A 23,107-nucleotide genomic window follows, 5' to 3' on the forward strand; every position below is an offset into this window, starting at 1 on the left:
CTGAAGCCAGTCAACACCAGGCCTATCTCTGGCTATAATCAAACATGAGTCCTGCCCAACCCAAGGGTCAGGAATTATGTTCCTATTTACTGCAGGTGGGTAAACTGAGGCCTAGAGAGAAATGAATTCCCTTACCAAAGACACTCCAAGTCATCGACCCAGGCAACCATGAGACCATACATTTGTCTTTTGCTTTAAATGGACATGACACATATGTACTCAGACTTTTTCTTGATCCAAAGAACAAAAAGTCCCAAGAACCAAGAGAAACATTCATACCTGATCTGCTGTGAGTAGAGGCTCCTCATTGATACCAGAATCATGTTCACTCTTCTCATTGAACTCTTCCTCTTCTTTCTCATGGATCTGAAGGGGGGTGGGGCGTGGAATTCTGATTGATCATCAGCAGAACTAGGGTTCTCTTTACTGTCTGGTCTCTAGAACAGACGACACGGACTGAGAGGCCCATCCGGCCATCTGCTGTGTGAGGAGGGAATCTGAAGAGATGCCCAGAGTTTCATCCAATTCCAAACATACCCCTTCTGCCTCCCCGAGTCCAGCAAGAGCTTCTGACTCAAAGGAAGGAGCACTGTTCCTTAGCCCAGAGATGGGTCATCCCTGCATGAACAAGGTGAGTGATACCTCAACCAGTTCCTGCACCGAAGCCTCTCTTACTTAGACGAGGAGTTTCAATCTGGGGCGTTGTTTCCAGAGTGCACTGGTTGAGGCATTTTAAGGGGTGGGTTGTTCCAGTCCAAAGAGTCAAGCTTTGACTGGACTGGACACAAGGCCACCCTGTGATGGGAATCTAGGTGTGAGGTCACGGCTGCTGAAGGGGGTGCTGAAGCTACGTGAGACGTGCCAGAGAACAACCCGACCACGTGAACTGAGGCCCGGACAAAACAACAACAACGATATCGAAACAGGTGTCCCGTTCCTCAGAGATCCCACAGTGCCAAGTAAGATTCTAAGTTCACAACCACTGAGAGTCTGGATGTTGCAATCCAACAAGATATTCACAGCACATCTGGCTTTCCTAACCATATCCCAAATGGCCACTGCCCGGCATTTATGTTCAAATCCTGCACATCAACCCCTAAGCCACCCAACAATTTGTCTATGTCCAGAAGTCCGATCTGAAAGTCATTTAGGGGCTGGCGAGGGATGCCTCCGGAAATCTTTCTGCAAAGACACCTCTCATCCAGGAATCAATTGGACTTGCTCGTGGTTAGCTGGCTTGCTGATGGGCGGCTTTCCTGGGATTACGCTTCTGCTCTTCCAACAGAAGATGCCCAGTTCCCTCCCGAGCAACCATGTCAGAGATAAGCCATCCTCAGAAACTTCTCCCCTAACCTTTGAGCTCCACCTTGCCAGACATGCCTAACAAAACACATCACCTTCTATCTAGGTTTGCTTAAAACCAGGACTCTGTCATTAAAAAAATTAATCAAGTGCATCTTAAATGCCATCTGCACTCCACCTGCGTAAGGGGTAGGGCAGGGAGGTAATGGGATCATCCGAGGGGCTTGTATGCCAGATGGTGACATCTATTTCTGCTGGCGAACCCATATGCTCCTCTCTCTGCCAGGTGTACCACCTGTGGTAGTCGCCTGGCTTCCGCACTCCCCACTCTGCCAACTGAAGCCCCTGGAACCTCAGTTTGTTCGTGACTACACGGCTAGGGCAAACTTTCTCAGGGCCAGAAAGGCCTGCATTGGAAGTCACCCTGGGAGAAACAGAGTTCCTCATTTTCTGTTAGGATTCTTTTTTATAAGCGAGTGTTAGTCTATAACCAGAAATTTTTTGGGGGGTGGGGGGTGCCGGACAATAAGTGTATTCTAAAGATGGACGGTCTTTCTGAGACAGGGCCAGTTTCCACTGTTAGTAGAGCATCGTTGAGCTAAACCATCCCCCTTCAGGAGGTCTTCCCTCTGAGTTCCTGGCGGAAGGCAGAGAGGAAGCTTCTAGCGATAGACCCATCTTGTCATTTTTAAATGTTATTGAACCTCAACGGAGGTGCATGGATCCCTCTTAGAGCTGTCTCTCCTCTCCCCGTCTCTGGCACAAAGCCTACAGGTCTGACTTGTCAGGCTTGGGTGAAAAAAAGACCCGAAAATGACCTATAATCACTGATAAGTTTCCCTGCGTTCTAGGACGGTGGGAGCTGCACCTACCCCACGCTTCCTCAGACCTCAAAAGTGTGCCACTAAGAAGTAAAATAGAAAGAGAAGCAAACACAAAGTACTTAAAGGAAGCCCTGGCTCCTTCCCTCTCCCCAGTGTGGACAATTCCCTGCCTCTGCTTTCACCACACCCAACCTGTATCTGGCCTTTCCTCCTCCCTCTCTAGGTCTCCGGTTCGTCCCTTGGCACTTCTCTAGGGCTCCTCCCACATTTCCTCCCAGATCTCGAAGACTCTGTTCCTCCCTGACCCCTCTGTCACTTCTCAACGAGCCCTCTCCTCTTACAAATGCCGCTGAGAGGATCCCGACCTGCCAACCTGCCCTTCCTTATCGTGACAGTATCTTGTGCAGAGAGTATAAAGCTGGATGGGGATTAACAAAGGAAAAGAGAAAGAATTTTGAAAGATGATGGCATTTATATATATGGATAGGATTATGTGATTTACACACACACACACTTAGGCAGGCGGAAGAGTGTACGTATATTCTTATTCTTTTTTTTTATTAAAAAAATTTTTGTTAAGATTTTACTTATTCGACAGAGAGAGCACAAGCAGGCAGAGCAACAGGCAGAGGGAGAGGGGGAAACAGGCTCCCCACTGGGCAGGGAACCCGATGCAGGGCTCGATCCCAGGACCCTGGGATCATGACCTGAGCTGAAGGCAGATGCTTAACCCACTGAGCCACCCAGGTGCCCCTACTCTTATTCTTAATATATGACAGAGACCTAGAAATCGCCACGGGGAGTTCCTTTAGCCTCTCAGGTGACAATGAGAAGGCTAAAGCCACAAACAGCCCGCAGGCCAGGTCATCTGGGGCTGAATTTCTCTGTAGACTGAAACTCGAGTTGGTTCCACACTGTAGAAGTGAACTATGGCTCTTCCAAGAATTATCATTCTTCCAAGAGACTTCTTTCCAGAACGGAGGAGAGAAGACCTAGAGGCAGAAAAGGTCTGGCCATCTTCCTCCCCAGCAAGCTGTTTCTTCCTTCTGCTTTCCGTAAAGGGTGTGCCCTTAGGGCTGTGATGTGGTAGCTTAAAGCTTGACAGTAAATGAGGGAATCTTCCCTGGGCCCTAACTGCCACTAAATCTTACCACACAAAGTCTGTGTGAGGACTAAAATGACGCTGAGTCCTTGTGTTCAATAGCGACTGTTAGCGGTGGGCTCTCACCCGAGCAATCCAGAAGATTCTATTCACAAGAAAGGGAGTCTCCACTGCCTTGTATTTCCCTCCCCTTATCACAGCTGTTCCACATAGGTGGTTCCTTCTTGACCAAAATTAAGAAAACAAAGATCCATTTTCACCTTCACTCAACAAGTTAAAAAAAAAAAAAAAAAAAAAGTCCACGGCAGGCACCCAGCCCAAGGAAAGGACAACTACATCCTTCATGCTTGTGAACAACCGGGAAACATCTGTGTGAGGTTAAGTCAGTGTCTCTGAATCCCCACAGTGAGACGCACCAGAGCATAGCAAACAGCATGTAGACAACAGACGTTTCTGGAAAGAATTAATGAACAAATAATGAAAGCGAGAAGAATGGTTGCACGATCACCTCCTATAGTCAGTCCAACTCCACACACAACTTAGCTGCTCAGTTACCTGGAAAACAGAAGCCCTGGACTCACTGTCTGGACTTTACTTCCTCTTGTCCAAGACAACCCACCTGCTCTTAATCACAGTTACAGGGATAAAAGAGACTATCTTTTATATAAGCCAGGGACAGAATATTGATAAACTGAAAAATCCAGTAAGTGTGGAGAGCTGTAAATAATAATAATAATATTACATAACTCGAGCATATTATTTTGACCTAAAAATATAAGAATATACTTGTTTTTCCCCAAGCTCTTAATATAAGGTCAATGCCTTTTTCTCCATGATGGGTCTCTGAATAGAGGTTCCACATTGTCTTTCTTCTATCATCCACATCAGTACACCATTTTTTAAGTGGGCCCTCATTCCCATTTTTTTTTAAGATTTTATTTATTTATCTGAGAGAAAGCAAGAACAAGAAAGAGAGAGACAGGGCGCCTGGGTGGCTCAGTGGGTTAAGCCTCTGCCTTCAGCTCAGGTCATGATCCCAGGGGCCTGGGATCGAGTCCCGCATCAGGCTCTCTGCTCAGCAGGGAGCCTGCTTCTCCTCATCTCTCTCTGTCTCTCTGCCTACTTGTGATCTGTCTCTCTGTCAAATAAACAAATAAAATCTTTAAAAAAACAAAAAAGAAAGAAAGAGAGAGACAGAGGGAGAGCATGCAGGGAGAGGGAGAAGCAGACACCCTGCTGAGCAGGGAGCCCGATGCGGGGCTCGATCCCAGGCCCCTGGGATCATGACCTGAACCAGAGGCAGAGGCTTAACCGACTGAGCCACCCAGGCGCCCTCCATTTTTTTAATAACAGAAGGAAGACACGTAGGGGATTGAGCACATACGTTTATCTTCTCTTCCTTCTGAAACCCTACTGAAGTGAGAGCAAAAGGACAAAAGAGAATGTCCTACAGGGACAAAACCAACTGAGGAAAGACAACAGTGAGCGAGACGCCAGAGGGCAGATGCTGAGCTAGCAGGCTAGAGGGTTAAGCCCTGTGGGAGAAAGTTTCCCAAAGTATGTGCTTTCACTCCAAAAATGCTCAAAGGCTCGGGAATTGGAGACTGGGTGGGGGGCACTGGGAAGTGGGGCTACAAGAGGAAGGATCTGCCAGGATTCTTCATAGGAGCAGTAAGACGCCAAGTCTCTTCTCCTCTCCCATGAAGAAAAGCAACTACCATCCCCCCACCACCAACGAAAGAAGAGGAGATTTCACTTTGGAAAGGTTGGACTAAGGGGACCTGTACACAAGAGACACCAGGTCACCTGAAAGCTGGGGTGAGGGATCGTGCCCAAAACAGAGGGATTAATTGGAAGTCTACATACTCACCAGAGACCCTCAGCCTCTTGCCCTGATTAGGCTCCAAGAACGCTAGCAGCCAGGCTTATCCTCCTCAAGCAAAACACTGGAGGACTCCACTTAGTGGTCACTACGTTTCTGTTACACTGCGCAAGACAAAAGACGTACATGCCAATATCCGGGGTCTCCAAACAAAATGACCAGGTCCTTATTACTGATCACTACAGTGGAGGCCAGTAGGAGACAAGCCCTTCCCCCACAGGAAGAACTCTGTGAGTTTAGCCTCACTTTTAAATATGCCCAAAGATTATCAAATATTTTCAGACAATCCCCAACATGAAAAACAGGGACTAAAGCAAATACATAGGAAAGGTAAATCAAAAGTAATACAGAGGGCAGAAGCAACTCCTTCCTGTCATTAGGAAGAGGGATACCAAGAAACACTGCCTCCTTGAAACATAGCCTGTTTAGTAGAATTAATTCTAAAAAACAACAAGATAGAGCTCTTAGAAATTAAAATCATGGTAGCAAAATTTATATTTTCAGTAGAAGAGTTGAAGTTAAGGCCGAGAAAATCATCTAGAGAGTAAAAGAAAATAAATAGATAGAGAGTGGGAGGGGAGAAAAAGCAAAAGATCAGTTTAAGTCCAACACTTGAATTAAAGGAATTCCAAAACACAAAAACAGACGAGATGGCCTCTTGCAGCCACAAAAGAGTAGCTAGTACTGGACTTACCCTGCCACACGCAAATATAAATCTGGACAAAATCTAAGAGCCTATTGTTTTGAGACACTGGGCACAGACAGTGCAAGGCTGTGATCACTGAAAGAAGGGAAAACATGAAATAAATGAAAGCTGAGAATCTGTCACCTGTGAACTAACATTACAAGATTATATAGTAATCTATATAGAAATATAAAGTTTCTATATAGAAATACAAAGGTTTTTGACCTGAAAAGAAATGATTAAAAATCTGATTTACAGGAAGCAATAAATAATACCAGAAATGGTAATAGAAAAAAAAATTGTTTTTCCTTCTCCTAATCTCTTTAAAAGACAACTAACTGTCTAAAGCAAAAATCGTAACTTGTGTTGTGGGGTATGTAATGTGGATTGAAGTAAAATATATGACAAGAATAGCACAGAGGATGACAGGAGTATACTTAAACTGTTGAGAGTGTTTCACATTTTTTGTGAAGTAGCATAATATGAATCCTAAATAGACTATGATAACTTAATAATGCAGGGTGTAATCCTTGGAGCAGTCAGTAAAAAAACAAAAACAAAACAAACAAAAAACAAGCACACAAAGAGGTATAGCTAAAATCCAATGGAAGAGGGAGTGCCTGGGCGGTTCAGTCTGTTAAGCGTCCCCTTCAGCTCAGGTCATGATCCCAGAGTGCTGGGATCGAGCCCCGCAACGGGCTCCCTGCTCTGTGGGAAGCCTGTTTCTCCCTCTCCCTCTGCCTGCTGCTCCCCCTGCTTGTGTTTGTTCTCTCTCTGTCAAATAAATAAATAAAATCTTAAAAATAAATAAATAAGGGGCACCTGGGTGGCTCAGTGGGTTAAAGCCTCTGCCTTCGGCTCAGGTCATGATCCCAGGGTCCTGGGATCAAGCCCCACATCTGGCTCTCTGCTCTGCAGGGAGCCTGCTTATTCCTCTCTCTCTCTCTCTGCCTACCTGCGATCTCTCTCTGTCAAATAAATAAATAAAATCTTTAAAAACTAAAAATAGATTTTAATAAATAAATAAATAAATATTAAAAAATAAAATCCAATGGAAGAAAGAAAATGGAATACCAAAAAATTTGATTAACCCAAAAGAAGGCAAGGAAGGTGGAACAGAGAAACAACAACAATAAGAAACCCAGATAGGACAAATAGAAATGCAAGATCATACCACTAAACACAAATTATTAAAGTTATTTTAAATGCTAATGAACAACATACTATGCAAATGAACTAAACTCAATAGACCAAAAAGCATAGATCATCATTGTCAGACTAAACACAAAAGACTCAACTGTATGCAATCTATAAAAGGCATACTTTAAACATGAAGACACAGGTGAAAAGTAAAAGGATTAATAGAAACATGATACAATCTAGTAATTACACTACCAGGTATTTACCCAAAGAAAATGAGAACATTAATTCAAAAAATAAATACACCCCTACACTGATGTCAGCATTATTTACAATAGCCGAGCTATAAAAGCAGCCCAAGTGTCCTTTGATGGATGATGAATGGATAAAGAAGATGTGACATATACATCTATACATAATGGAATTGTACTCAACCACTAAAAAGAATGAGATTTTTGCCATTTGTGACAACGTGGATGGACAACGTGGAGGGTATCATGCTAAGTGAAATAAGCTAGACAGAGAAAGGCAAATGTTACGATTTCATCTATATGTGTAATCTAAAAGACAAAACAAGCAAAAACAGAAATACTCATAAATAGAGAGAACAAACTGGTGATTTCCAGAGGAAAGGGCGGTGGGGAGAGGCACAGGCAAAATAACTTAAGAGGGGTAAGAGGTACAAACTTCCAGTTATAAGATAAATAAATCAAGGGGCACCTGGCTATTTCAGTTGGTAGAACATGTGACTCTTGATCTCAGGGTAGTGAGTTCAAGCCCCATGTTGGGTGTAGAGCTTACTTAAAATCAATCAATCAATCAACAATGGAGATGAAAAATATAGCAAAGAGAATATAGTCGATAATACTGTAATAACATTGTATGGCAAGAGATGGTAACTACACTCATCATGGTTAAGCATTGTGTAACGTATAGAATTGTCAAGTCATTATGTTGTACACCTGAAAAAAGAACTAATTTAACATTGTATACCAATTATATCTCAAATAAAACGTAAAACAAAAAATGCCATTAAGAGGTGGGGCCTTGGGGACTTGCTTACGTCATAAGGGTAGAGCCTTTATGAATGGGATTGATACCTTATAAAAGAGTCCACAGAGCTCCTGAGATCCCTTGTACCGTGTTAAGAACACAGACAGAAATTGGCAGTCTGCAAGCCAGAAGAAGGCCTTTACCGGAATCTAATCATGTTGGCACCTTGATCTTGCATTCCAGCATCCTTAACTGAGAAATAAATTTCTGTTGTTTGTAAGTCACCCTGTCTGTGGCAATTTGTTATGGGAGCCTGGGTGGACTAAGAACAATTATTGCTAAAGTTTAAAATCTAGGGGAGCCTGGGTGTCTCAATGGTTTAAAGACTCTGCCTTCCACTCAGGTCATGATCTCAGAGTCCTGTGATCCAGCCCCACATCATCCAGCTCTCTGCTCAGCAAGAAGCCGGCTTCCCCCTTTCTCTGCCTGCCTCTTCACCAGCTTGTGATCTCCCTCAGTCAAATAAGTAAATAAAATATTTTAATAAATAAATAAATAAATAAATAAATAAAATCTGATCTAGGGCACCTGGGTGGCTCAGTGGGTTAAGCCGCTGCCTTCGACTCAGGTCATGATCTCAGGGTCCTGGGATCGAGTTCCGAGTCAGGCTCTCTGCTCAGCAGGGAGCCTGCTTCCTCCTCTCTCTCCGCCTGCCTCTCTGTCTACTTGTGATCTCTCTCTGTCAAATAAATAAATAAAATCTTAAAAAAAAAAAATCTGATCTAAGCTCCCACCTAAAGTGGCTTAGTAAAACCCTAGTAAGTATAAGGAAGCAAATAATAAAGTTAAGGAAAGAAAACAACAAACTAGAAAATGAACAAACAACAGAGGTAAAAGAGAAAACAAGAGTGATTTTGTGGAGAGATTAATAAAAGTGATAACTAACCCCCCCCTCAAAAAAAGTGATAAACCCATAGCTAGACTGAAGAGAGAAGAGGGGAAGGAGAGGGAGAGGAGAAAGAAAACACAAATTAGCAGATCAGAAATAAAAAGGAGAACATCACCGTACTATAGTAAGATCTATAGATCTATAGATTATAGATCTATAGATCTTACTTACATTAAAATTTAAAAAGTGTATCATAAACAACTTTGTGGTCAATACTTCAATTACTCAGATTAAATGAAAAAATTCCCTGAAAGACACTATTTACCAAAATCAACTGGAGGAAGAAACAGAAAATCAGAATACCTCTATATTTATTAAAGAAATTGAATCTGTCATTGAAAACCTTCCACAGAGAATACCTCTGGTCCAGATGGTTTCGCTGGTGTAGTCTACCAAACATGTAAGGGAGAAATAATACCAATCTAAGACAAACTCTCAGAAACTAGAGAAAGGAAAATTCCCAATTCAAGTCACGACATTACAAGAAAATTACAGAAAAAAAATTCCTAGTGAACAGAGAAGCGAAAAGCTTTAATAAAATACTAACAAATCAAATCCCACATTATATAAAATGGATACTATATCATGACTAATTGGGGTTTATCTTAAGAATGAAAGGGTGGGGGGCGCCTGGGTGGCTCAGTGCGTTAAAGCCTCTGCCTTAGGCTCAGGTCCAGGGTCCTTGGATCAAGTCCAGTTTCGAGCTCTCTGCTCAGTGGGGAGCCTGCTTGTCCCCTCTCTCTCTGCCTCCCTCTCTGCCTACTTGTGTTCTGTCAAATAAATAAATAAAATCTTAAAAAAAAAAAAAAAGAATGAAAGTTTGGCTTAATATTTGAAAATCAGGGGCGCCTGGGTGGCTCAGTGGGTTAAAGCCTCTGCCTTCGGCTCAGGTCATGATCCCAGAGTCTTGGGATCGAGTCCCACGTCGGGCTCTCTGCTCCGCGGGGAGCCTGCTTCCTCCTTTCTCTCTGCCTACTTGTGATCTCTGTCTGTCAAATAAATAAATAAAATCTTTAAAAAAAAAATATTTGAAAATCAGTTTGTGTAATTCACCACATTAAGATAATAAATTGATCTACATATATAAATCGATATATGGATTTAACAGTCACAATTGAATTTCCAGCAACTTAGAGAAATTAATTAGCTGATTCCAAAATTTATATGGAAATGCAAAGGACCAAAAATAGCCAAAACAACTTCAAAAAAAAAAAAAGAGCAAAGTTGAAAGACATACAGTTGACCCTTGAACAATGCAGGGTTTAGAAGTCCGGATGCCCTGCACTGTCAAAAATTCACATATAACTTCTGACTCCCCAAAACTTAACTACTAGTTAAGTTGACAGAAGCCTTACTGATAATATAGACAGTTGATTAATGCATATTTGGTATTTTATATGTATTCTATACTGTATTTTTACAATAAAGTAAGCTTGAGAGAAGAAAATGTTAAGAAGAAAATCATAAGGAAGAAAAAAATACATTTACAGTACATTATTGTTTTTCCCCCAAAAGATTTCACAAGTAAGTGGGCTCACACAGTTCAAACCTGTGTTGTTCAAGGGTCAGAAGCTGTTACTATTTTATGCTGAGACTTATTACAAAGCTATAGTAATGAAGATAGCATGGTATTGGCATAGAGATAGATGCCCATTGATGAAAAAGAATAAAGAATTCAGAAATAGATCCACATATATATGGTCAATTGATAAAGGTGCCAAGACAATTTAATAGGGAAAGAATAATATTTCCAATTAGTAGTAACCAGAACAATTGGATAGCCATACACACACACACACACACACACACAGACTCATACGAACTTTGACCCTTACCTCACACCATATACAGAAACTAACTTGAAATGAATCATAAGCCACAGACAAGCTAAAACTATGCAACTTCTAGAAGACTTACAAGAAAAATCCCAATGACTACTTAAATACTGCACATTAAGCACAAACTATAAAAAAAATCAACAAATAGGGGCGCCTGGGTGGCTCAGTGGGTTGGGCCGCTGCCTTCGGCTCGGGTCATGATCTCGGGGTCCTGGGATCGAGTCCCGCGTCGGGCTCTCTGCTCAGCAGGGAGCCTGTTTCCCTCTCTCTCTCTGCCTGCCTCTCTGTCTACTTGTGATCTCTCTGTGTCAAATAAATAAATAAAATCTTTAAAAAAAAAAAAATCAACAAATAGGGCTTCATCACATTTAAAAAACATTTGACCTTCAAAATAGGTTAAGAAAGTTAAAAGGCAGTCCAAAGACAAAAAGATGGGCATAAAATAGGGAACCTGGGTGGCTCAGTGGGTTAAGCCGCTGCCTTCAGCTCAGGGCTCTCCTCTCAGCAGGGAGCCTGCTTCCCACCCCCCACGCTCTCTGCCTGCCTCTCTGCTTACTTGTGATCTCTCTCTGTCAAATAAATAAAATCTTTAAAAAAAAAAAGATGTGCATAAAACATATCAGACAAAGGACTGTGTCTAGAGTGCGTGTGTTAAATTAATTAAACAAGGAGGCCATTAGACTGAGGTGGTTTTAATGCCTTAGTAGATTTCCAAGCTAGTCAAAACCTAAGCCTTTAATGCCTCAAGGGTAAGAATTCAAATCAAGAGCAACCAATCTCAAACAGCCAACTAGGCTTTCCCAAATAATAGAGCCATTTAAGCTAGAGCAAACTGAATACTTTCCTTCCTTTGCTTCCAGCTTTTCTATAGTTCCCGTTGGTGGAGAACTCCTAACCGCTTTGGGCTTGTGCTGTCCTATTTGATCTTACTTACATTAATTCTTAAAAATTTAGTATGCCTTGGGGTGCCTGGGTGGCTCAGTTGTTAAGCATCTGCCTTCCGCTCAGGTCACGGTCCTGGGGTCCTGGGATGGAGCCCCAAATCAGGCTCCCTGCTTAGCGGGGAGCCTGCTTCTCCCTCTGCCTACTGCTCCCCCTACTTGTGCTCATTCTCTCTGTGTCAAATAAACAAATAAAATCTTAAAAAAAAATTAAAAACTTAATATGTCTCATTTTACCTTTTAATATAAGGAATAATAACAACTTAACAAGATCACCCAAAACCCATTAAGAAAGTGGGCAAAGGACTTGGACACACGCTTCACTGAAGAAGACAGATTATAAATAAGGACATGAAAGGATGCTCAGTGGTGCAAATTTAACCCAAATAAGGTACTCTATGTGCCTACTCCAATGTCAATGTAAAAGGCTGTCTATAACAAGGGTTGGCAAGGATGTGGACTAACCGGAGCTCTCAAACTGGAAAAGAGTTTGACAGATTCTTAAAAAGTGAAACATACATTTACCCTATGACCCTAACATTCCACTCATAGGTTTCCTATCCCAGAAAAACAGAGACATACGTCTACAAGCAGACTTAGGCAAGAATATTCACAATCGCTGTATTTACAATATTCAAAAAACAACCCAAATGTCCATCAACAGGTGAATGAGTAAACCAATTATTTTATATCTCTATAATGGAACAGCCCTCGGCAATAAAAAGGGATGAACTGTTGATTTAAACAACAAAATAGGTGAATATAGAAATGATTATACTGAGTTTTTTAAAGCCAGACCCCACCCCTGGGAAAAAAAAAAAAAGAGTATCATGATTCCATTTATACAAAATTCTAGAAAACACGAACTAATTTGTTTTTTTTTTAGATTTTATTTATTTGACAGAGAGACAGGCAGAGAGGGAACACAAGCTGGGGGAGTGGGAAAGGGAGAAGCAGGCCTCCCACTAAGCAGGGAGCCCAATGTGGGGCTCGATCCCAGGACCCCGGGATCATGACCTGAGCCGAAGGCGGATGCTTAACTGACTGAGCCACCCAGGCACCCCGAAAATACAAACTAATTTATAGTGACAGAAATGGGTTGCCTGGAGATTGGGGGGTGAAGGGGAATAGTTAATGGATATTCTTGATATCTTGATTGTGGTGATGATTTCACAAATGTATACATATGTCAAAACTTATCAAACTGAATACTTGAATATATGCCATTTATTGTATTCCAATCATCCTTCAGTAAAGCTATGAGAAAAAAAGAAAACCACACAATGAAAGAAAAGAAAAGAATGATACACCGTGACCAAGTTGGGTTTATCTCAAGAATGCAAGGCTGACTTAATATTTGAGAACCAATTCATGTCATTGATCACATTTACATAATAAAGGAGAGAACTACGTACTTAATCATCGCCATAGAGGCAGAAAACAGAAATAATTCATCTTCAGAGAAATAACACAAGAAAACATACCACAATTTAGTCGTGAGCTTCCAGGGTGAAAGGGCGCACTATGTATAATGCAGACTGAATTGGGGGGTGGGGGGGAGACCTCACTGTAAGGCACATTAATGGAAAATTTCAAATGAGAAAGCAAAAAGATGGGCGCCTGGGTGGCTCAGTGGGTTAAAGCCTCTGCCTTCAGCTCAGGTCCTGATCCCAGGGTTCTGGGATCCAGCCCCCCCATCAGGCTCTCTGCTCAGCAGGGAGTCGGCTTCCTCTTCTCTCTCTGCCTACTTGTGATCTCTGTCTGTCAAACAAATAAATAAAATCTTAAAAAAAAAAAAAGGAAGGAAAAAGAATATCCTAAATGTTTTCAGAAAGAACCATAAAAGAGTCACATATAAAAGGAGAATCAGAATGGATTCGAGTGCTTTTCAATGGCAAGGGAAAGCTGGAAGATAAGAGAACAATGCCTTCAGAATTTCAGGTAAAAAAAATGTTTGCAACCTAAAATAACTATTAAATCAAGCTCTCAATCTAGTCTATGGCAGAAGAATAAAGACATTCTAGTATATTCTAAAAACCAGATTCCTCTGTACCCTTTCTCAAAAATATAGTGAATTTTTTTTCCCCACCAAAACAAGGCAATATACCCAGAAAGATTAAAAGAAAATACATCAGTCAAAGGACAGGAGAGAGAGGCAGGAAGTTTCCCCCGGATGAAAGTGAAGGAAAGTCCTACAACAACCACTGTGGACCAGATCAAGAATACAACCAGACTAGTTGATAGTAGAAAGATGGAGATACTCATTTGGACGTTTTCAAGAGCCCCCCCCACCAAAAAAAAAAAAAGAATTGATAGAATGCCTGGGTTTTTTTTTTTTTTAAAGATTTTATTTATTTATTTATTTGACAGAGAGCACAAGGAAGGGGGCGGGGCAGAGGCAGAGGGAGAAGCAGGCTCCCCGCTGAGCAGGGAGCCTATACGCCCCTTGTTCCCAGGACTCTGAGATCACCACCTGAGCTGAAGGCAGACACCCAACCAACTGAGCCACCCAGGCACCCCTGAATGTCTGATTTTTTTTTTTTCAACCATATTGTGAGATTTAAAATTCACTCAAGAGTTCTGGGTTGGACTATTGATAGATAAATATACAGAAAATCAAGCAAATAAAAAAACAAGGTAATTCTTTACTCCAGGCTAAGCAAAAGGTTGTATAAGAGAAGAAATATTCTTATACAACACTACATGATTCAGTAAAAAATAGTATTTACATAGTTATGATAGTTTATATATTTAGTATTGATTTCACTATAAATCGGTGACAAGCCTCTGTTGGAAGGGGGAAGGCTAAGTGTGACTATTTCAGGTGGTATGAAAGCATTAAATCTTATTTTCCACAGTATAAAGTTAAAAAATAACAGCCCAAACTGTTGGTTTTAATCATCAAGTAAGCAGCAATATAAATGTGTTACTTAGAAAGTTTGAAGTCTGGGCCACCTGGGTGGCTCCGTGGGTTAAGCCTCTGCCTTTGCTCGGGTCATGATCTCAGGGTCCTGGGATCAAGCCCCACATCGGGCTCTCTGCTCAGCAAGGAGCCTGCTTCCCTCTCTCTCTCTCTCTCTCTGCCTGCCTCTCTGCCTACTTGTGATCTCTCTCTCTCTGTGAAATAAATAAATAAAATCTTTAAAAAAAGAAAATTTGAGGTCTATTCCAAAAGAAATAAAAGTACTTGCCCCTGTGGACTAGAGAAAGACAAGTCAGGAGCAGCTGGGGTCAGGGGGGAGGCTTTAGGTCTTATAATATTTTTTTAAAAGATTTTATTTATTTATTTGACAGACAGAGATTACAAGTAGTCAGAGAGGCAGGCAGGGAGAGAGGAGGAAGCAGGCTCCCCGCCAAGCAGAGAGCCCGATGCAGGGCCCGATCCCAGGACCCTGAGACCATGACCTGAGCCGAAGGCAGAGGCCCCAACCCACTGAGCCACCCAGGCGCCCCTAGGTCTTATAATATTTTTCAAGTATTATTTGATTTTTAAGATTATGTACATATATGGGGTATCTGGGTGGCTCAGTCAGTTAAGCATCTGCCTTCAGTACAGGTCATGATCTCAGGGTCCTGGGATCGTGTCCAACGTCGGGCTCCTTGCTCAATGTAGAGTCTGCTTCTCCTTCTGCCTCTACCCACCACCCCCTTCACCACCACGCCATCCTGGCTCATGCTCTCTCGCTCTCACTCTCACTCTATCTCAAATAAATAAATAAAATATTTTTTTCTTTAAAAAAAAAAAGACTGTACATGTGTTACTTTCATTTTTAAAAAGCAAAACATGACTCTCTTTGCTGTCATTACAGTTTCTGTAATGTTTGATTACATTACTTGGAGTCCCAAGGACAAGCATAAAGAGGTTTGGGAACAAACACAACTGATTCCTGGCCATGAACCACTTAAGTGGAAGAAGAGCTATGAGAGCTTGCTCGAAGCAGCCTACCAGCTGTGTGCATTCAGCAAGACAAGGACACTGGGTCAGCCGCTCTCTTACAGGACTACAGAGCGCTGGTTAATCTAGCAAATCATTTAAACTGAGGTCAGTTAAAAGAGCTTCTACTGTAATGAATCCAGATAATAAAGGAGATGAAATAAAACAGCCTTAATCCATCCACTTTGGCTACCCTGTCATTTTCCCATGGGTTGGATGGAAGAAATTTCACAAGGAGTCGAACTCAAGATCATCCTTCTCAGGGTCATTCAATTTGCCCTGAAATATTAACCCTCTTGAGGGAAATCTGCAAATGAGGATAAGTTAGAAACCTTCTGAAGGGCAGGCTATCTTACACATCCTCTGGCTTAGTCCACAGAATGAGTTGAAAAGGTGGCAAAAGAGATAAGAAAGCAAAATCTGCCTTTTGCGCCGTGATGGATCTGATTTCATTTCAGTAACGAGATTTATGCCATGGTCATCCCCTGTCCTTTGCATTGGGGTAAGGATGAATATTAGCATCGCAAGAGAAAACAAGCGGTTGGGAGCCAAAAGGTGACTTGGGATGCAGCCTCCTCTATCCACACTCAGTAGGATTGTCGCAAATATCCTAGTGTCAAAGTCACCACCTTACCTGCCCCATCCATGAAACCCTGAGGTTTTGAGAATTTTGGATTGCTAATTATTAAAAGAGCTAAGGATGTGCAGCCACCTTTTCAATAAATCAGCCCACTGTTGATCTCTTTGCTGTGCTCTTTGGGGTAATGATCTGCAGAAATATCGCCCGGTAAGGAAAATGCATCTCTCGTTCTTTCCCTTGAACTCAATTCTGGAGGACCTAGGAAGATGAGATCCACCTCCCCTTCGCTCATTTGCTGAGCCCACACGGCTGTGACAGCCCTTCCTGGTAAGAAATCATCAAATTTCCTTTACAGCTAAAACTAGAAAACTAAGCAAGGCAGAAATCAGCTTTTAGGAAGGATGGAGCCATTAAATGATTTTTTTTTCTACACGTAGATTCAGCTAGGAAGGGCCATTTGGACCTTCTGAAATGTCACTCGTCATAGCCCAGGCAAATCAACTCAAAACAAGTATATTCTCTTTATTCAGAAACCTTGAGGCTACTTTCTTCTTTGGCATCAGTAAGCAGGAATGTGACTCAGGTTCAGCTGCTTAAACATCTTCTTGGTTGAGTCTAGAAATGTCTCACTGGCCACTCCCCACGGAGTGACCACCTCCCTAATGTCTAGGCCCCAGCTCTGATCATTAGCCAGGCTTTGACCTTGCCACAAGTGTATCAGTACTTGCCATCTTGGTTTTGATGGGACTGTACTGTTCATTTTAGATAGGAAAACCTGATACATTTTTTTAAGCCATTCATATTTGCACACAAGGGACGAGTCATAGGCACTCTCCTCCTCTTACTTCAGACCACCTCATTTCGCACGTTGCAGGACACAGATCAACCACAGAGCAACTTGCATTGACACTTTTCACAGACAGCCTTCGAATCACCTTGTACACATCGGAGGTCCCCTCCTCTTATTCTCTACCTCCTCCGCAACTCCTGCCTTCCCAGCAATGTTCGGGAGCTACTGCTGGGCTTCGTGACCTAATGGGGAAGACTGTTGAATTACTGAATGTTTTCCTAGCAGGAATCTACATCTTCTCAAGCTTTATTAAGCAAGGGGCCCCAGAGAGGTACCTCCGTGTCAGAGCTGTTGCCATTCAGAGCCTCCATGTTTGGGTCCCTCCAGTCTTCCGAGAGTGAAGGGATGTAATTGTCTGTCAGAGCATCCCAAACCCTGTAAACAAAGAGAAGCTCTCATTAGCACACATCTGTGGCCTGGCCCCGCCTGGAGGAAGGAAGAGCTGGGCCAGGGGAGGAGAGAGAGGCTTCTGTGTGTGCCAGGCTGAGGTCATCTGCCTTCCAGCATGCGAGAGCAAAGCAGCTTAAAAAACGGAATTAGAGGCACTACCAGGAGAGAAAGAGCCAAGAGAATGGACCCTGGCCAGGGGCTTCAGCATGAAAGGTGTTTGCTTAAAAGAAGAGGGCTTTCTCACCATTGAGATACACACGGTAGGTACAATCAAGCCAACTCTGGCAAAAAATAAATTGCCCCTGAAAATAAATCTGCCCCTCCACCGAATAGTTCATGTGTCATGAACCTAAGAAATGCCCATGTTTCCTTTCCTTTCCTATGGGTGAAGAAGACAGAGAGAAAGAGGACGATCATGATAGATTGATAGATTGATAGATACATAGATGATAGACACACAGATGGACATCAGGGCAGATTTTCTGGCTGAATCTCATTAAGATCAGGGTCATCATAAAGTTCAGATGCATTTCAATTTTATTGAATGCAAATCAATCTAAATGGTCAAGAATGAACTCCTTGACATCTAACGTAGCTAAGGGGATAATGCCGATGCTGTTCATGCTTACTTATTACCCAAAATGCTCTAGCGAGCCCACGGGTGGCACAATCCCGCCCTCTAGCAATGTAAGTCTCCATCACGGACACTCTAAGGCAAATATAGGAAAAGAATCAATCAATACACCTCTAACAATTGGTTTTTGTGAGGGAAGATGGGGCTCCCTTTATTACGTTACTTTTAAAAATTCCAATATGTACATTATAAGAAACCCTTTCCTACAACTCATGCCATTTAATTCACTTATTTCAGAAAGATTTCTTGGGCGGGGCGGGGTGGAAGAGAGGGGGTTAGGGGAAATTACCTAAAGTCACAAATTCTCACACACAGGAAAATAAGCAAATGAGGGACACCTGGGTGGCTCAGTCGTTAAGTATCTGCCTTCAGCTCAGGTCCTGATCTCAGGGTCCTGGCAGCGAGCCCCCATTCAGTCTCCCTGCTCAGCAGGAAGCCTGCTTCTCCCTCTCCCACTCCCCCTCTTGTGTTCCCTCTCTTGCTGTGGCCCTCTCTGTCAAATAAATAAATAAAATCTTAAAAAATAAAAATAAAAATAATAAACAAATGAGTCAACACCGAGAGATTAACAAAAGTCATTAAACCAAGCTCCTAAAATAATGTCGTCCATGGCAGCCAGTGGCATTGGCTAATATTAGCTAATGATAAATGAGGGCTCTACACAATCTTCCTCCAGTGCCTACACATGCCAAACATGAGTGATACCTATGAAAACAAAGTCTAAGAAGGTACATTTTATTTAGATTAACTAATATAAAGAGATAGCCATTTAAAAATAATCAACTGGGGCACCTGGGTGGCTCAGTGGGTTAAAGCCTCTGCCTTCGGCTCAGGTCATGATCTCAGGGTCCTGGGGCTCTCTGCTCAGCAGGGAGCCTGCTTTCCTCTCTCCCTTTCTCTGCCTACTTGTGATCTCTCTCTCTGTCAAATAAATAAATAAAATCTTTAAAAAAAAATAAAAATAAAAATAAAAGTAAGCAACTAAGTATACATATGGATCAAATTCAAAACATGACAAAATCCAGGCTGAAAAGGCAAGTGCAGGACGGACAGGAGCACAGACATTTGAAATGTGAACAGGTGAGTGCCCTTAACATACGTAAAATCCAGAATGATATATGATTTATGGGCATAGAAGCAAAGAGTCTTTCCTAGTGCACAAGGTATACAACCGGTCATGAGGCACATTGAAGGAACTCAAGAAAACACAGTTTCAGAGCCGTGCGCGGGTGATCCGCTTTTTCTGTTATCTTCCTACAATTACAAGAAAGCGCTTTGAGAGGACTCATCAAGCGTTCATTAGACATCCATTCAGCAGGATTTCAGCGTCTGCTTCTTAAACATGGGTGATAATCCAATCTCCATCAGGCACCGTTAGAGCTTTATTAATCCAGCCTAATGGTAACGCAAGTCTCAGCAGCATTCTAAAGCCAAGAGGCAAACACGATTTGCCGTCTCCAGGACAAAACTCCAAGCCCCACACGGGGAAGGCCAGCGGGGGACTCCCCCTTCACATGGCTGTGTTACCTTCTCTGCTGCGGAAGATCAACAACAAGCATGTGGGCATTGACCTTCGAGTTCTCCCTGCAGCAAGCGCCTGGAAAAATGAAATTCAGCAAAGCCCAAAATAGGCAGGAGGATTTTGTGCCTCTTCTAGGCTGGATAGAAGCCGGGAACTTTAATGAACCACACACTTGCCAATGACCTTGAAACTGCCTGCATTCTTAAAACAACAAGTAGGGACTCTGTCAAATCGTGGAGGGCATGGCAGCTTTTCTCATGTGAGCCTTCACTGACATATTCTGGATTTCATCTTCCAGTTCTAGATTTTTAGGGACGATTCCCCACACCCTGATCTCCTTGGGATTTCAAGCCATCCTCATTCTTTCCTGTTCTGTCCAAATTTTCTTCTTCTTTTCCGAAGTATTCTTTACCCTTCGGGGTTCATAAACAACCTTTAAGACAGAGTGACTCTTATCTCTGTAATTGCTCACATACGCCACACCCCTACGCATAGTCAGTGCCCACGTCACAATAATAATGGCCAACCCTTAATGGGCACTGACCATAAGCCAGGTACTCTCCTAAACCTTTGTGTGGTTGGATTCATTTCTTCCTCACAACTCTATAAGGCAGATCCTAAGGAGGGGGGAAAAAAAACTGAAACAGAGAAGTCCGTTAAATGTCTAGGGTCACACGGTCAGTAAAGACAGAGGTGGGATTTGAAACCGGGCAATACAGCTACAGAGCTTATATGCCTAACCACGTAACTATTCCAGTTCTTTATAATTTTACTGGCACTGGCACGGGCATCAGAATAATATACCAAGTTCCCACTCACAAGCTAGAACAGCAGTTCAGAAAGTGGCTCTCAGTGAAAGATCTCTAACTCCATTTTCCTTGGACAGGGTGCTTTCATCGGTCTCCAAAAGGAGCGATGGCAGGGGCAGCAGGGGCGTGACGGCTTCCTGTCTAGCTCTCCAGCCCCAGCAAAGGTTACACAGAAGGCAAGGGCAGAAACACTGGCGGCAGCCACGGGAGCGGGAGAGGGAGCAAAGAGCCAGTGGTGGGAGGGAAACACAAAGCTTTCTCTGAGGAAGAGAAGGGGAAGGGCTTTCTTCCCCAGAGAGGCTACCTATTCCCCCACAAGCAGGGGCCTTGGGAATGAACACATTCCCTTTTACAGGCACCCTGAGGAGGACTGTGAAATTCTACTTCCCTGAGAAGCACCCTGCTACGGACTCTTATCTTGGGGAAGGGAGACTCCCAATGTTACCTCCTAGATCTGTTCTCAAACAGCCAAGATTAAACAGGTTGCCTTAATTCCCGTCGTTATGCTGCTCTTCGTGTGCGTGGATTATGGCCTGGGCTTAGCGAGATGCCTGTGGACTGACTAAACCATCTTTCACCAACCAGGGCTGGGGATTCGGAAATGGACACAGGCAGAGTGTGAGGGACTGAGCAGGATGGGTTGTGACAAGACATGGATACAGAGATCTGGGTCTACTGGCAATATGGCCATCAAGGCTACGTGAGTCCTGCCACACACACATACACACACACACACACACACACGCCTCTTTGTACCTATTCTGGACAATACAGCAGGCAGCTAGGCTTAAAGGGCTTATTAGAATTCCGACTTGATAACCTTTCCCTTCATACCCTTGAGGCTGGCTCCTCCCTCCCCCCAGTGTTTTGTGCCCAGCCAGGCCGACAGCCTCGCTTGGGTGTGTGTTCCTGTGAGTATATTAATGCTTGGTTCACAGTTAATACTTAGGAATTATTATACGCACATACCGGCTTTGAACAACTTTTAAATTCTTTCGAGGACTTAAATAGAATCAATACTACCGCTGCCCTCTGGGGAAACTGAACTTCTGAGAAGAGAAATAAAGTTCCTAAAAATCAGTTACCCGTCGGCTTTCCCTGTCCTGCATATTCGGTATTTACTTGTCTTCACCCTCAAGTATAGCTGACTACGTGGTATTTATTTACCGCGTGGACTTTACTTGGTTTTAAGTTTTTATTTATTTAAGGCATCTCTACACCCAGCACAGGGCTCAAACTCACAACCCCGAGGTCAAGAGTCACATGCTCTTCCAGACCACGCCAGACAGGCATGACCCCACATGGACTTTATTTTTAACAGCTTTAACCCAACAATTCTATCTGAAGAACAGGAAACTGATTGTTCCCACATGTCTGGACCCTCAGTATCCTGGGTGCCAGTAAGAGGACGGATCGCAACCCCAGTGAGGCAGGCAGTGGGCTGAGGTCTGTAGCCTCCCAGTTCAATCTCTCATGACAAAGGAAAGGATGATCACACATGGGCAAAGAATAGATTCTGGAAGTTTCTAAGCTTACAGCCAGGAAATAACTATTCAAATTTGACTCGTGTAGTGCCTAAAACTTCCACGGCCTGACGAGTCAGAGTTAACTTGACTTCTCAGCCAAATACTTATTGGCCAAATGGTTCCACACGGGAAGGAAAGAAATCCAATCTTTTTTCTTTTTTTTAAAGAAATCCAAACTTTAAAGGGAATTACTGCACTGGCTTTATGACTTGTGCTATCTTTAAGGAGGTTAGCTTGACTAAGAATGACACAGCTTTTGTTTTATGTTTCTATTATTTAGGTCTAACCCAGCCGAAACACTTGTAGTCTGTTTGTGGATGAAACACCCATTCCACTACTAAAACTAGGCAAGTTTAGTACAAGCTATGCTCAGGAGAATCATAACCACATTAGATATTAAATTATCTTTTTCCTTTCTCCATCATAATTTTATAGTTTATAATTTTATAGTGTCCGGATAGGTATCTCTAGGCAAAATGTGCAATTTAACTCTGATTTTTATTTTAAGTTGGAAAGGCTTAGATACATGGACTGCTTAGAAAGCACAGTGTTAATTTCTCTGTTCCCAGCTTCCTCCCTCTACGCTATCCCCAAACTGTACCTTATCTCTAAGGAACTACTCAACCTTCGGTCTTTTAGCTGAAGCAGTCAATGAGGCAGGCAAGACAGAAAAAGGGTGAGCGGACCAATAACCCCATGTGATGGTAATTAACATTGAGTGGCCTCTGCTAATGTGCTAGAAGAGAGTAAGAACCAGTTCACTGGGCCTTCGTCCTTAATGAGGCAGCGGGGAGCGGGGGAGGCAGGGTTGCCGTTAGATTGGGAAGAAATGATTTGTTGGAAGCAAAAGGAATGGGACGCATCTTAAAATGTCATTGTGGGTAAGATAAGGAATTAGGGTCTTTCCGAGTTCTTAGCCCCGCTTCATCAAGATTGAGCTCTGAAGGTTTCAGAGATGAGGACCCACGCAGTCGGCTAGAGTTAAGTGACTAGCCCAAGGTCACACAGTGAGTTAGCAGGAGTAAGAAAATTATAATTCACAGTCTTTGTATTTCTAGTTCATTGCACCAGGCAGTGAAAAAAAATATTCTGTATAATAAAGCCCCAGAGCCATTCTTTTTCGACTTATAGGAGTTAACAAATTATAACAGGCTCGGCATTTAAGAAGAGTCAGTTTCAAACTTAAAACTGAATTTAAACACAGAG

At 42.7% G+C, this 23,107-nt stretch overlaps 1 protein-coding gene across 4 annotated transcripts in view; it reads right to left on the reverse strand.

Moving 5' to 3' along the window:
* The window catches only part of FEZ1 (fasciculation and elongation protein zeta 1), a 44,909-nt gene that overhangs the window by 13,754 nt on the left and 8,048 nt on the right, over positions 1-23,107 (reverse strand). For 3 of the 4 annotated variants that reach the window (XM_032868845.1, XM_032868844.1, XM_032868843.1), the window contains exons 3-4: positions 17,296-17,395; positions 280-366 (exon numbers count right to left, since the gene is read on the reverse strand). In XM_032868845.1, coding sequence (XP_032724736.1) covers positions 280-366; positions 17,296-17,395 — 187 coding nt within the window. The remainder of the gene's footprint in view (positions 1-279; positions 367-17,295; positions 17,396-23,107) is intronic. The other variant, XM_032868846.1, reaches the window with a different exon arrangement.

This window comes from Lontra canadensis, unplaced genomic scaffold (assembly GCF_010015895.1).
Source record: "Lontra canadensis isolate GAN:19392208 unplaced genomic scaffold, GSC_riverotter_1.0 scaffold36, whole genome shotgun sequence".
NCBI classification, from domain to species: Eukaryota; Metazoa; Chordata; class Mammalia; order Carnivora; family Mustelidae; genus Lontra; species Lontra canadensis.